The sequence below is a fragment of the Aethalodelphis obliquidens genome, unplaced genomic scaffold (assembly GCF_003676395.1).
Source record: "Aethalodelphis obliquidens isolate GAN/ISIS:26980383/991018 unplaced genomic scaffold, ASM367639v1 scaffold2, whole genome shotgun sequence".
NCBI classification, from domain to species: domain Eukaryota; kingdom Metazoa; phylum Chordata; class Mammalia; order Artiodactyla; family Delphinidae; genus Aethalodelphis; species Aethalodelphis obliquidens.
In genome coordinates this window covers 92,862,202-92,877,038 of record NW_020837946.1, presented here as the reverse complement: position 1 = coordinate 92,877,038, position 14,837 = coordinate 92,862,202, and the positions used below count along the sequence as shown (strand labels likewise).

At 41.9% G+C, this 14,837-nt stretch overlaps 1 protein-coding gene across 2 annotated transcripts in view; it reads right to left on the bottom strand.

Moving 5' to 3' along the window:
• The window catches only part of DARS1 (aspartyl-tRNA synthetase 1), a 67,411-nt gene extending 61,898 nt beyond the window's left edge, over positions 1–5,513 (bottom strand). The window contains exons 1-2 of one of the 2 annotated variants that reach the window (XM_027132090.1): positions 5,460–5,513; positions 3,206–3,263 (exon numbers count right to left, since the gene is read on the bottom strand). In XM_027132090.1, coding sequence (XP_026987891.1) covers positions 3,206–3,230 — 25 coding nt within the window. In that variant the 5' untranslated portion in view covers positions 3,231–3,263; positions 5,460–5,513. Of the gene's footprint in view, positions 1–3,205; positions 3,264–5,269 lie in introns of both variants that reach the window. The other variant, XM_027132079.1, reaches the window with a different exon arrangement.
• Between the last annotated feature and the right edge of the window lie 9,324 nt (positions 5,514–14,837).

The following is a 14,837-nucleotide window of genomic DNA, read 5'->3' as shown; positions in this document are numbered from 1 at the left end:
CCCTCCCCCCATGCTCCTTCCCCTCTGGTAACCACTACTCTGCTCTTTATCTATGTGTTTGTTGTTTGGTTTAGTTTGTTCATTTATTTATTTACTTACTTTTACATTCCAAATATGAGTGAAATCATACAGTATTTGTCTTTCTCTGTCTGACTTATTTCACTTAGCATTATACCCTTAAGGTCCATCCATGTTGTTGCGAATGGCAAGATTTCATCTTTTTTTTTATGGCTGAGTAGTACCCATTAAATATATAGACCACATCTTCTATATCTATTAATCTGTTGATAGGCACCTAGGTTGTTTTCATATTTTGGCTATTGTAAATAATGCTGCAGTGAACATAAGGGTGCACATATATTTTCAAATTAGCAAAAGCCTTCTAACTGGCAATCCCCTGACCCCCTAATTCAGTCTACATTGGAGTCAAAGAGATAATTTCAAAATGCAAATCTCCTGAACACTTCAATGACTTATAAAGCCAAATACAGCCTGTGTTGAACTGCCTGTGCCTAAGTGGACATGGTATTTTTGCTTGCCTGCCATAGTATGTAAGTCAGCTAGCCACATGGGGGAATTCTCTGCCAGGCCTGGACAGTCATAGTACCTCATTCCCCAGGACACACTGACTCATCCAGAGAAGGGCATGTTACTCAAACTGAGCTAATCAAAGTCCTTCTCTGGTACTTAATATACAGATAATGGGAATGAACCTGTCTTCCCTGGGGTCGCTGAGCTGAGATGGTGTAAGCCCAGGGCTGCAGCCACCATCTTTCCTACTACCTGAATTTGCAGGATGAGAGAATGAGGTCAACAGCCTAATGGATGCAAAGCCAAGAAGTAGACAGAAAGCCCCACAGATAATGCTCAAACCTCTAAATCCTATCATGCCTTATGCCATCTCACACTTTGTTTCCTACAGGTATGTGAACCAATAAATTCCCCTTCTGGCTATCGGTGAACCCCAACAATTATGCCCCCCAATGCTAATAACAAAGTACTACATCTATCTAGCATCCCTCAAACAGGAAAACTGTGAAAAACTACGATGTGAAGATAGTGATACAAGGCAATCATGATCCCAAAATGATCCAGAAATTATTCTATTATTGTTCTAAATATGCAATAATTTGAATATTAAAGAAAAAGATATAAGTATTAATTTTAAATATTTTAATAGAAATGATACTACAACATCATGAATGATAAAAGACCACTATTCTCAAGGGTTATGGTGCCTAATTGTAACCAAATTTGTCAGTATGACATGTAGTAAATCCTAGTTACTATAATACTAAAAATACCTTTGTGGGGGATATTATAATGAAATCAAATTATAAATATATTTTACCTACTTTGTCTAAATGTATTTATAATTTGTCTCTTGAAGTAAAGATGTAGCTTAGAGAGACCCTGATTTACAGGAGAATACCATAGATTTCATCACCAAAAGCAAAGAGAGTGAATGAGAAATTTTGAAGCATTAGGCATCACAAGAGGATTTCTGCAAAACTCTGTCCATGGACCTTATGAGTTAAGCCAACTTCCATGTCTGCTGTGTAAACTCAGACAAAACCAAGTGTGAAAGAGAAAAGACAGACAAAGCAATTTTAAAAGACAGATCTGAAAATGCCAAGATTGAAAAAGCAAACGACTTACTAGGCAATCAAAACTCAAAACCAAACAAAACAGAAAAACATAAGTCTAAAAGAATAGACTTATAAATAAGTGGCATGATTATGGTAATTTTAATAGTACTTTGGAAAAGAAAGAGTAATGGCCCTTCTTTCATGTGTCATTCCAATTAATTAGCATAGGGGTTCTCAATCTTTAACATATCCACACATACCTGAGGCGCATGTCACACTCCCACCAGTATGACTGGCCGAGGCAAAGATCAGTGGCAGTAGGGTTTCAGTTTGAAAAACTACTACCTCCTCCATGGTTAAGTCACTGGTATTAGAATGAAAGAATGTGGAGAAATGGAAGCAGACAGGAAAGAAAACTTTATGTTGAACAATGTATTATGATTTTAACAGAGGTAAAACTAAGCACAGAATTTTACTGTTAGTTAATGTAATCAGATTACGTAGGTAGTATATCCTCCTTTTGGTGGGGAGAGCTTGTAACTGGAAGACTCTAAGTAGTCTGGATTTGCTAGCTAAATAGGAATAGTAATCATGGCAAAGGGTGACTGGGGCTTATGTAAGAGACAAATTCCAATAAGATTTTTTTGCATTAGAGATCAAGGAAGTCCAGTTCAGGAAGACAGTTAAGCCGAAAAAGAGTCTCATATGACCCTTCCTGCTTGTTCTGGCAGGGGTAGTCCTCTCCTATACTATATTGCTTGTATCCCATTTTATACTCAATTACTTTACTTCACTATCTTTATCTTTCGAAATGGTTTATTCTTAGCAACCTATTTTGCCCTTTCACTGCACACTTTTCCAACAAAGTTGGGAAGGAAAAGTGGTTTTGTGATCACGCAATAAATTAAATCCAAAAATAACAATTAAATTTGACTTGGGGTATATTATTTTCAAAGCATCAAATTCACAGGCAGGCATCTAAATTAGAAGTACTTAGTGCTTCCAATGGGCCAGAGCTTAAAGGTCTGCAGTTGTACCAAAGTTTGAAAGACATAATTTGGGGTGTCTAACAAAAGAAAAATGATTGTTAAATAGTTGAGTAGGATAACTTTGTTGAAATCGCATATATAAAATAGAAACAAAAGGAAGACAAATGTTTACAAATAGAAAACCTACAGGTCTGAGAGAAACAATTAACAAGTCAATTTCAAAGAAATATAATAAAGTCAAGGAGGAAAGTAAAGGAGGTAGCTTCACAAAGCGTGCAAAAAAGGTTGCATATGAAGGCAGCTACTATCTATCTTTTATCTCCTAGGCCAGAGTCAAATCTTTTACATGACTACCTAGGAATACCTTTGTAATATAATTTACCATTTAAAATATACTAAAAATAAATAAATAAAATAAAATAAAATATACTGATTTAAGATATTTTCTTCCTTATCGAGATTAGGGACCCTAAATTGACAATGTCTGTGCAGGGTTATGGCATATGCTTGGCATTTAAGCTTTTCAGAACTATGCCTTCAGTTATGTCAACCTTACTTAAAACTTCATAAAGAACTTTCCTGGAATTAAAAAGAAAAAAAAACTTTTTTTATCATGTAACTACTAACCTGGTTTTTCTTGTGATTGTATCATTGAAGATACTCCATATCTTTCTTTTGCATAATCCTACAAAAAACATTTTTACATTATGACTTTTTATTTAAACACTAATAGCATAGTAAACACAGAAATACAAATAACAGAAATAGATGAATTCATTTAAACTTTCAGGACCATTTTATCAATTCAGAGTAGTAGTTTTAAAGTGTGGAAATCTGTCATATCATTTACATATGCACTCCACAGACCCAGCTTCTGGTTAATTTGTTTTGGAGATCACCACTCCTGGATCGATATACCATACAAAATAGCACTCTCAAATAAAATTTACACACATGTACAACACATCTTAACTACTTTCTTCAAAAAGGAGATTATAAACTACTTCAAAGCAGAGTTATAAATTTCCTCTGTGAAGGGAGAAGGATGAGGTACCACAGTTTTATTAACTTCCTATTACAGGAAGAGATGTTCAAAGAGAACAAACATTTAGGGGTAGGCTTTCTGAGTACCAGATGTCCAGTTTTTAGAAATCAGAGATGCTGGATATAAGCTAACTACAACTTTCCTTTTGTAAAACATCATCAAAAAAATTCACCAGCTTCCTGTTTCTAAAAACCATCTTCATGATTTCAGGTTTAAGTGGTTCAACACTGACAGTATGACACCAAAATTCTTGTTACAGATTTTAAGTCAGGAACAGGAGAAAGGAGACCTAGAGTCCAGATTGTTATTAACAAACTATACTTATTAAATTGGTAAGTGGCCTTTTATTTTAATCTTACTTTATCTAGAAAATGATCTCTTAAGATCCTTCTAGCTATAAAGTTATATAACTCTGCCACAATGTCTACCTTATACATAGACCTACACTATCTGCAAAGGTGGTTTATATAACTAATCAGATCAAGAATACACAAAAATGGTTTCCTTAAAATTTACAAGGTAACTTAGGATGTGGATGAAACAATTAGTTTCTGTCACTACAGCTATTTGTTGGAATCCTCTCCTTTAGATTTGGAAGATATTAGATTTTGTGTTTATACCAAAACAAACCAGACAACATGTTAAGGTGTTTAATGAAGTTTTTTCATTTTTTTGCGAAATAAAAAAAATACACCTTAAAGACGAAGATAACTCCAGCCCTAACAGAAAGATACAGTCACACAATGTAGCAGGAGGGCAGCATAAATAGGTTACAGCAGGTGAACAGAAAAAAGGGGATCGCTTATTAGTACTGTTCACATTTCAGCATCCCTTATTCCATCTAATGTTCTTAAAATGGCCTTACGCAGTTTATCACAAATTCTTATTTCCTCAAAAGAAAAATAAGGAGCCAGGTAGGGATCCCAATTTCACTAAGAGCACACATAACTTGTAGAATGGTTTCAAACTTTCACTTCCGAAAAGCACTGAAGGACCGCAGGGTATTATGAATTACATAGATGATTTTGGGTCACATCATCTCAAAGACTTCAAACGCATTCTCTGCAAACTTTCCTACCTACCTTACTTGGGTTACTTAGGGGAAGAAAGAAAATAAAAATGACAAGTGTTCTTTAAAGCTGTCACATGGAAAATGGTCATTAAAACATGCTGGCAGATCGTTTTACGAAGTACTGTCATTACTTGAAAAACATTAGCAACACGAGGGCAGAGCAAAAATCGATTACTAGTGGACATTAAAAATTTCCGGGGAAGAGATGGATTACTCGAAGGACGTGCCTAACTCAGGGAGGTTAAATGTCACCCCGCCGCTCCTACTTCCGGGGCAGTTGGTACTTTACGGCGCCCCCCCGCCATCCCCCAGTCCCGGGACACGCTTCCTGCAGGCCAGGTCTCCCAGGGGCCCCAGTGAGAAATGCGATCCGGAGTGGGTCTGGCCACGCTGCTCGGACAAGGGCCCTGGAGGCCCGGTGAGGGCTCTGGGCGCCCGGATCCCAGGCTCGCGGCCTGCACGCAAAGTGCTGACAGGGATCCAGAGGCTAGGGCCCCGCTCACCATACTCCCTCCCTCAGCGCGGTCTGGCCCAGGGGTCTGTCCTCCCAGGCCCAAGGAAGGAGGAAACCCACTTCCGCCGCGTCCATGATCTCCCGCGGCTTCTCCTGACTCTTGCGGCAGGCGCTGGCGCTGGGCATCTGGGCAACTGGACTACGCAGCGAACGCCGCCCTCCCTCGCAGGCTTCCGTAGAGCAGGCCAAAGGGGATTCTCCCTCCCGCAGAGTCAGAACCCTCCCTGCCCTCCCGTTTCGGCACACGCACTCGAAATCCTTGTGGAGGGTCGGCTCCGGAAAGATCGCGAGAACCGCAGTTCTCTCGAGATCCCGGAGTGCTGTAAAGCGGACGGCTGCGCGCCGACGTCTCTCTTCTTTCCCCGCCCCTACGGGTGTTTGCCTGGAGTTAAGAGGGAATCCCCGGGAATTATAGTCTCGCGGGATTGACTCTGAGGCAACGGGTCCCACGGTACCAGGAGGCGCGCCCTTGTAAGCCTTCACTTTTCAGCCCTGTCATACCTGCGAAGTCTACTGTGTTGTCTTTCAGCCCTATTATTTACTTCTCCGTGCTTTAAGAGCGGCTTGTTCACTAAAACATCCACCCATGCTCAGAACTCGACTTTTCCTCCCTTGAACTTCTCCGCCTTCAAGACTCCCCAGTGACAGTGTAGCTGCCTGGACTCATGGCAGACCTCGTCGCAAAAAGCTGCTATGTACTGGGACACAGGAGTGCTGAGTTATAGGCAGTTGGCTTGCTAAGGTAGGTTTGGGTACTGGTACCCAAGTGATAGGTGTAAACACAATGGCGGAAACCCACACATAATTGCTCTGATTGCCTGGACCTGTTGCACAGTTAGAGGCGATGCAAAATGTTGGTTGTCCAATGGATGAATCTCCCCAAGTTAGGCTTAAAAAAAAATTGCCATCCATGAGCCTCTTATTGCAACTAAAAGTAATTTGGGGGCTTGGTTAAATACTATTTCCTCTGCTATGCTTCTTTGCACTTTGTCAAGTTTTAACTATACTAGTAGTCTTAGCCTGGCACAAAGTGGCACACTTTATACTTGTTCAGGAGTGCAGATAGAGCCTAGTGCAAATGAAAGGGCTCTGGAGGCTACTGCATTCAGGTCCTGGGATAGAATAGTGAGAAGACAGGCATGGTCCCTGTACTTGTGTAGCTTATCATCTAATTGCAGGTATGAAGTAGAGGTACCAAGTGCTATGAAAGTTTCTTTTAGGGCATTCACCTCAGGCTTCTCTGAGGAAGTGATGCTTCATCTAAACCCTAAAGTAGGAGTAGGGGTCAGCCAAATGAAGAGGGGCCTAAAGAATATTTAAGCCAGAGGGAGTTAGGGAGAGAAAGGCCATGGCTCAGTTTTGGATGTAGTGCATATGAGATGCCCTTGAGACCTTCAAGGGGAGAATATCCAGGTGACCTCTGGCTTTGTGGGATCTGGAGCATAGAAGAGAGGTCTGGGTTCCAGATAAAGATGGGCAAGACACTGGCGGGTAGGTGGTAGTTGAAGCCCTGGACTAGGAAAGAGAATGTTCTAAGAAGAGAGTGTTAACATTGTCAACTGCTGCCTAGACCTTAAGTAAGATGATGACTGAAAAATAGTTGGATTTAGCAACATAGACGTCATTGGTGTTCTTAGTAAACACTTCATGGTGAAGTGATGGGATCAGAATGGGCTGAAAAGTGAGTGAAAGTGAAGAAATAAAAGTAAAAGGAATATAGCAAACCTTTATATAGTGCTTACTGTGCCAAGCACTGTTGTCGGTGTTTCACATATATCAATACTAACTCATTTAATGCTTACACCAGAGAGATGATATTATAATCTTTTTGCATATGGGGAAATTGAGGCAGAGGGAGGTGAAGTAACTTGCCCATGGTCGCAGAGCCATTAAACAATGTGTTTCAGATCAGGTAGTGTGGTGCCAGGATCCATGTTCTTAACCACTATACCTCAATGCTTTTCCTCTCTTCAGGAGATAATGAGAAGATTGGATGAGAGGGGAAGGAATAATATAGGTTGTAGCTAATGGGGAATAAGTCAAGTGAAGCTTTTTGTAAGAGAAGACTTGAGTGCATTTAAAATTAATGGGGGGGGGGCGGGGCTTCCCTGGTGGCGCAGTGGTTGAGAGTCCGCCTCCCAAATCAGGGGACACTGCTTCGTGTCCCGGTCCGGGAAGATCCCACATGCCGCGGAGCGGCTGGGCCCGTGAGCCATGGCCACTGAGCCTGCGCGTCCGGAGCCTGTGCTCCGCAACGGGAGAGGCCACAACAGTGAGAGGCCTGCGTACCGCACAAAACAAAACAAAACAAAACAACTAATGGGGGAACTTCCCTGGAGGTGCAGTGGTTAAGACCTCTCCTTCCAATGCAGGGGGTGTGGCTTCAATCCCTGGTCAGGGAGCTAGGATCCCACATGCCTCGGGGCCAAAAAAAAAAAAACAAAAACAAAAAACAAAACGTAAAACAGAAGCAATATCGTAACAAATTCAATAAAGACTTTAAAAATGGTCCACATCAAAAAAATCTTAAAAAAAAAAAACTAATGGGAAGGATTCATGAAAAAGTAGATGAATATGCGAGAGAGAAGGATTGAGAGATGGTGTAAGTTTTTTTTTATAAGGGAGAGTTAGGATTCAAAACAGGAGTTGGGACAAGGGGAGGAGGGACGCTTCCTCTATCACAACTGGAGGTGAGGATAGGATATTGTAGATACTTGTTTTTAGGAATATGAGAGAACTCCCATGTGATGACTTCTGTTTTCCCTGGAGGAGGCTAAGTTATGAATGTTGGGGTTAGGGGTTCGAGGGGAGGGAGAAAAGGAAGATCGGTGATTTGAGGAGAACGGGAAAGGTTAGAATTGTCCTGGAGGTTGTTTGGTATTTGGTATTATTTCTGGGCATTTTAAGGACCCATTTAGGAAGAACCCATGAACTGGTAATGGAACTGAGACTTCTGCAGTAGCACGTGGCCGGTATGGTACAGTCACAAAGAGGCAGACAGTTACTTCAGTCAGTGTGGGGATTTTGGTGCTGACACTGCTCAGCAGAAGGGAGCCCAGAAGAGATCTGCCATACAAATGCCATACATATCCCAGGCAAATGAGAAGGAAATTTTTACCTGTAGGTTTTTGAAAGACCAACATTGGGCATATCATTTATTCTTAAATCAGGATGGAGGAAAGGACAGAGATGCAAATAGTTGAATGTGGCTATGCAGATAGATAGGTGGCCCTGAAATTTGAGGAGTGAAGTTTAAAGAAAAGGAGTAAATTTTATTCCCCTTTTAATTGATCAATGATTATTTATAAGCATCTACTTTGTGCCAACCATTATGCCAGGTTCTGGCAATAAAAAGATAAATTAGGATCCTGGTTCTCAATAATACATATTCCACTTAGACAGTGTGTAACTAATGATAAAGAAATGTGAAAATCGTTGTAATATTGGTAAGTATGTGCATTCCCAGAAAGAGCCCTAAGACTCACTTTGAATGGGCCAGTTAAGGGCATGTGTCCACTACTGACCTAATCCTTATGGTCAGGGAAATGGAATGTTCTGATTGGTTTAGCCTAGGTAGAATTTCCCCTGGAGCCTGGGACAGAGTTAGCTTTACTGGAATCATGTGGAAACCACTGTCAGAAGCTATGGGACAGGGAAATGGATCCTGGAAAGGCAACTACAAATGTCCACTGCAAAGGCCAAGAAGATCTGGGCTTTGGGCAGATAAGCAGACTCTAAGGGAGAGCCTCCTCTTATCTGGTCAGGATTGCTTAGACATGCTGTGTTAGTTACTAACAGACTGACGCCCAAATCTCAGCAACTTAAAACAAAACCTATTTATTGCTCATGTTATGTCTGTAGTAGGTTAGCAAAGGGGCTGTGCTCCTGTAGTCACTTAGGGATCTAGGTTGATAGATGCTCCGTCTTGACACATGCTTCCGTGATCACAGAGACAGGTGAAAGAGAACCTAGCTCTTAAAGTGGCTGCCTGAAGGTGACATATTTCACATTCTACTTCTATTTCATTGGCCACACAAGTCACATGGCCATTCTTGAGTTCAACAGGGCAGGATAATTTACTCACTCCTCAGGGAGCAGCGCTGAACCTTTGTGATCAAGGAAACATTCTATCATACTCATGAGATTCCAACATAGAAGGAGGTCTATGAAGCTGTTCCATTTTAGGATTTTGTTTAAAGCTTTTATTCCCTCCATTAGGTATAGTCCTAATATATGAACTGATGGTCAGAAATTTGAGTAAAACTCCCATATAGTGTCCCTTAGCTAGGGTAGGAATCTTAACTTTCCATCTTTCCATTGCCCGTGAAGCCTCTATGTGAATTTCTTCCTTACCTTGATCCCCTTACCTTGATAGATTATTCTTATTTAGGACATAGCCCTGGGGCAATACTCTTGCTTCTGGCTCTCCTTCCTGATAGTGATGGGAGCAAAAAATTTGCCAGATCAGTGGCCACATATCATAAGGTCTTGTGAATCTGCTCTAGTGAAGATACAACTGCAACTAAAGCTGCGACTTGGTTGAATTTGCAGTAGTCAACTGTCAACCTCCTGGATTGGTCTGCTTTTTGCCAGAGCCAGACTGGTGAAAACAGGAATATGATGGGGACTATCAGCTATCAGGTCTTCAAGGGTTGCACTCAGAGACTGCCATTCCCCCTGGGGATGTGATACTCTATGATTTACTGTCCTGGCTGGGGACAGGGGAAGCAGACTGAAGAGTTTTCCTATTAGCTTTCTGCAATATGATACCCTTAACCCACAGGCCAAGGAGGTGTAAGGGAACAGTTCTGCCTTGTCACCTGACCTCCTTGCAGGTATCCAAATAAGCCACATAGGCAAGGGCTGATTTGAAGTGCAGCTAATCTGTCTTGGAAAAACACCTTGTGATCCTCCTATAACAAGGGGATGAGAAGCCGTCTCCCACTGGCTTCCCTGTCTCCTCTGGGAGGCTGTCTGATCAAGTATGGGACTTTCAGCCACCCGCCTCTCACCAGTAGAGCTACACAGTGTAAAACTCCATAGCTGAAGTCCAGCCTCCTCAGCAACAGGGTGTCCCGTGAGTCACGTTGCAATCATCTGGTCCCTTTTGTTTCAGTGTTATCCTTTTTTGGTGTGTAGGACAAGGACCAAGCTGGGGTGGCACCTTTGGCTATTCTTTTTACTGTAAGTAAGTAGCAAACTGTTTAAATATAAAAGTGGTTGTCATACCTTTACTGAGCAAATCCGTCAGGGTTTGAACTTGGCCTTGCTTGTCTTGTGTGTTCCTGTGTTGTCAGGAACCAGTGTGGGCTTCTGCCAGCTACCAAATGTGTCCATTCCAAACTATGCATTTAGGGACCAGGAAAATGACCATGGGACCCATGGACCCATTCTAGGTGTTGCTGTTAAAAGGTTTCAAGCACCACTGTGATTCCTAATCCTTTGTATGTGATGCTTTTTCCCCTGGGAAAAAGAAGTTTGCAGGATATCTGCTATGTAAATTACCACTGGTCCTTTGCTTTGTTCCTAATTCTCTGGAATTTCACAATGTGTACCATCCTGTGGGTCTAAGTTCAACATTGTGCTGGACACTCAGCAGGCTTTTCAATCTGAACAGTCACTTACTTAGTTCTGGGGCATTTTCTTGAAAATTTTCTTTGATGATTCTCTCCCTTTCGTTTCCTCTCTGCTCTCTTTCTTGACTTCTTATTATTCAAATATTGACCTTTTTGAGCTGGTCATCTTATTTTCTTATCATTTTTCTCCATTTTCCATCTCCTTGCCTTTTTGAACTGCTTTTGGGGAGCTTTCTTCAGCTTTATCTTCTAATCTTTCAGTTGAGATTTTCTCATTTCTGCCATCATGTATATAATTTCCCCAAGTACCATTTTGTTCTCTGAAATTGTTTTAAAAGAATAGAATCCTGATCTTTTTACCTGAATGCAATATCTCATCTTTCTGAGCATATTAATAAGGTGATTTTGGGGGGTAAGTTTTAAAGTATTCTCTCTGCATAGCCCATGTCTTACAAATTGCTTTTTGTTTGTTTTTGGTCTCTATCTTCCATGTTAGAGACCCACGTTAGCTGTCTGGTGAATCCTTATTTATTTTAATTTGTATGTCCTGTATATTGTGATGTTGTAACATCCGTCCATTCATTCACTCATTTGTTTATGGGTGAATCTTTGATTGTCAGTTCATGTTAAAAGTGGGGACTAAAAAGCTAATTAGAAGCTCTGAGCATTTGACTGGGGTTTGCCATTTTCAGGTTTTACTGTGTAATGATCTGGTTGGGCCATTTAATCGGTGACCCTAGGTGTCAGTATCTTTAGATCTTTCCCCCTCTCTGGTCAGATTGTTCAGGATAAAACTCTTCTAATCTCCTGCCTGAAGAGTAAAGGTCTGCCAATGTTCTGGGAATATTCAGCATTCGACATGCATGTGGTCACTGAATCCCCCTAGTTTTGGTGCAGCACCCAGTTCCTAAAGTCCAAGGACCTACTCTTTCACCCTCTCTAGAGAATACATCATGTCAGAGTGGAAGAGAACTGTTGCCAAAAGAGTGGAGTTAGGAGGGATATAGGAATCATACTTCTCATGTAGTTTTCCTTATTGTAACTTCTCCTCCCCACCTACATTTGCAGAGGTAGTTGGTGCTGCTTGTCCTGAGTCTTCTGAGGTTTCTTTGATATAAATTAGGTTGATTCTCAGCTATCCTGACTACTACCTTAGGATTCAGCTTTTCACATCTGCAAAGTTGGTTACCACTGCTCTGTCTGCTCTCCAGCTTCCTGAATTTTGGGGGCATGGTTTCCCCTTCTGTCTTCCTATCCTTTTGATTCTAGTTTCTGTAGGACTAGGGGCAGGAGCAGAACTGGATCTGCCATCTTAGCACAGAAGTCATTTTTCACATTTTATTTTATAAACTCAATGCATATAACACTTTTAGCCGATGACTAATGTTCATTCGTTCTCTCAACAAATAGTTGTTGAGTGCCAACTATGTGCTAGGCATTAGTCTAGGCATTTGGGAATACATCAGGGAACAAAGTAATATAAAGATCCCAGGTTTTGTAGATCTTACCTTTTAGAGGAGAGAGGCAGACAATAAAAAATAATTATAAAAAGTAAGTTCTATAACATGTTAGAAAGTGATAATAAGAAAGAAGGAGGAGCTTCCCTGGTGGCACAGTGGTTAAGAATCTCCCTGCCTATGCAGTGAACATGGGTTTGAGCCCTGACCCGGGAAGATACCACATGCTGCAGAGCAACTAAGCCTGTGTGCCGCAACTACTGAGCCTAGAGCCCACGAGCCACAACTACTGAGCCTGCATGCCACAACTACTGAAACCCGTGCACCTAGAACCCATACTCCACAATGAGAAGCCACTGCAATGAGAAGCCCACGCACCACAACGAAGAGCAGCCCCCGCTCGCCGCAACTAGAGAAAGCCTGTGTGCAGCAATGAAGACCTAACACAGCCAAAAATAAATAAATAAATAATAAATTTTTTTTAAAAAAGAAAGAAAAAGTAGAGAAGGTAAGGGAAATGGGAGTGCTGAGGGGTGGGAGGATGCGGTGGGTTGCAATATTAAATATGGTGGTCATGGTAGGCTTCATTGAGAAAGTGACATTTGAAGATTTGAAGGCAATGAGAGATGTGGCCATGAACATTATCTGGGGAAAGAGCATTCTAGGCATGGAAACAGCCAGTGGGATTTAAGGAAAGAGGAACAATGCCAGTGTTCTATACAACAGAGTAATGTCTTCAGGGCCTCTGAAGTGTGGCCTAAATGACTCCAGTTTGCTAAGCTGTTTTTAAAAATTGTGATTAAAAAACCACATAATGTAAAATTTACCCTCTAAACCTTTTGAAAGTGTACTGTTCAGTAGTGTTAACTATATTCACATTGTTGCATAATGGATCTGTAGAACTTTTTCATCTTGTAAAACTGAAACTCTATGCTCATCAGCAAACAACTCACCATTTCCCCTTCCCCAATTCCCTGGAAACCATCTTGCTAGTCTCTGTTTTCATGATTTTAACTATTAATATTTTAGGTGTTTCATATAAGTGGAATCATGCAATATTTGTCCTTTTGTGAATTGCCAAGCTTTTTGAGTTCTTGTATTGCAAATTTATTCTGGCTCCAGCCTTGCTGTCCTTCTTTCTGCTATTACTTCTCTCATGACTACATGTAATTCAAATCTTAGCACCCCTCTTTCCCACCTGAATCAGATAGGATGCCTTTAGCTGCAAGGAAGAGAAACCTGACTCAGGCTGTTTCCAACGGTAAGGAACATATTGCTCATATAGTACAGAGTTTAGAGGAAGGGAGAGCTCAGGTTTGGTTGATCCAGCCACTCAGCAATGTCATCAAGGACTGAGCAGTTCTTTCTTTTTCTCAGTTCTGCAGGTCTCATCCTTAGCCTGGTGGCAGGATGGCTGCAGCTAATTCAGGCATCACATCCAGTCATGACAGCATCGGATTTCGTACTCTCTTAAACACGGAAACCTTTCCTCAAAATCCCTGCATGAAACTTTCCTTCACATCTAATTGGCCAAAATTAGATTACATGCCTGAACCAGTTACTGGGTTGGATTGGGAGTGTTGCCTCCGTGGAAGCACATGGATAGATGGGAGAGAGATGGATACTAAACAAAATCAGATTCTGTTAGAAAGGAGGAAATGGAGAATGCATGCTGAGTAGACAGCTGTCATATTGTGACAGAGTAAGAAATATGTATTTGATCTTCATTTTTGGTTCCTGGCACAGAACTACTAATATCCTTGGAATTTCCTGAGTGATAGAGGTGATAGGAGTGTCTTTTGTTATTCATAGCAAGCCCCTTTCAACCACACCTGAGTGTATGTTAATGAGGTGATTGGTGGCTGAAAGCCCCTAGGTAGTTCCAGGATGGGGGCTGGTTGCCAGGGGAACCAACAAGATGATTAGAGGGTTGGAACTTCCAGCCTCACTTTCACCCCCCATCCCGGACCTCTGGGGAGGGGAGAGGGTCTGGGGATTGAATTAATCACAAACTGCCAGTGATTTAATCAATCATGCCTACTAATGGAACCTCCATAAAAATCCTAAATGAAGGGGTCTGGATAGCTTCAGGGTTGGTGAACACATCCATGTGCCAGGAGGGTGGTGCAACCCAACTCCATGGGGACAGAAGCACCTGTGCTCAGGATCCTTCTGGACCTTGCCCTCTGGACTGCTTCATCCGGTTCTGTTCAATTGGATCCTTTATAATATCCTCTGTAATAAAACAGTAATAGTAAGTAAAATGCTTCCCTGAGTTCTGTGAGCCATTACAGCAAATTATCAGAACTGGGGAGGAGGTGGGCTTCCCTGGTGGCGCAGTGGTTAGGAATTCGCCTGCCAGCGCAGGGGACATGGGTTCAAGCCCTGGTCTGGGAAGATCCCACATGCTGCAGAGCAGCTAAGCCTGTGCACCACAGGTACTGAGCCTGCGCTCTAGAGCCCGAGAGGCACAACTACTGAGCTCACGTGCCACAACTACTGAAGCCCACATGCCTAGAGCCCGTGCTCCACAACAAGAGAAGCCACCGCAGTGAGAAGCCCACGCACCGCAACGAAGAGTAGCCCCTGCTCACC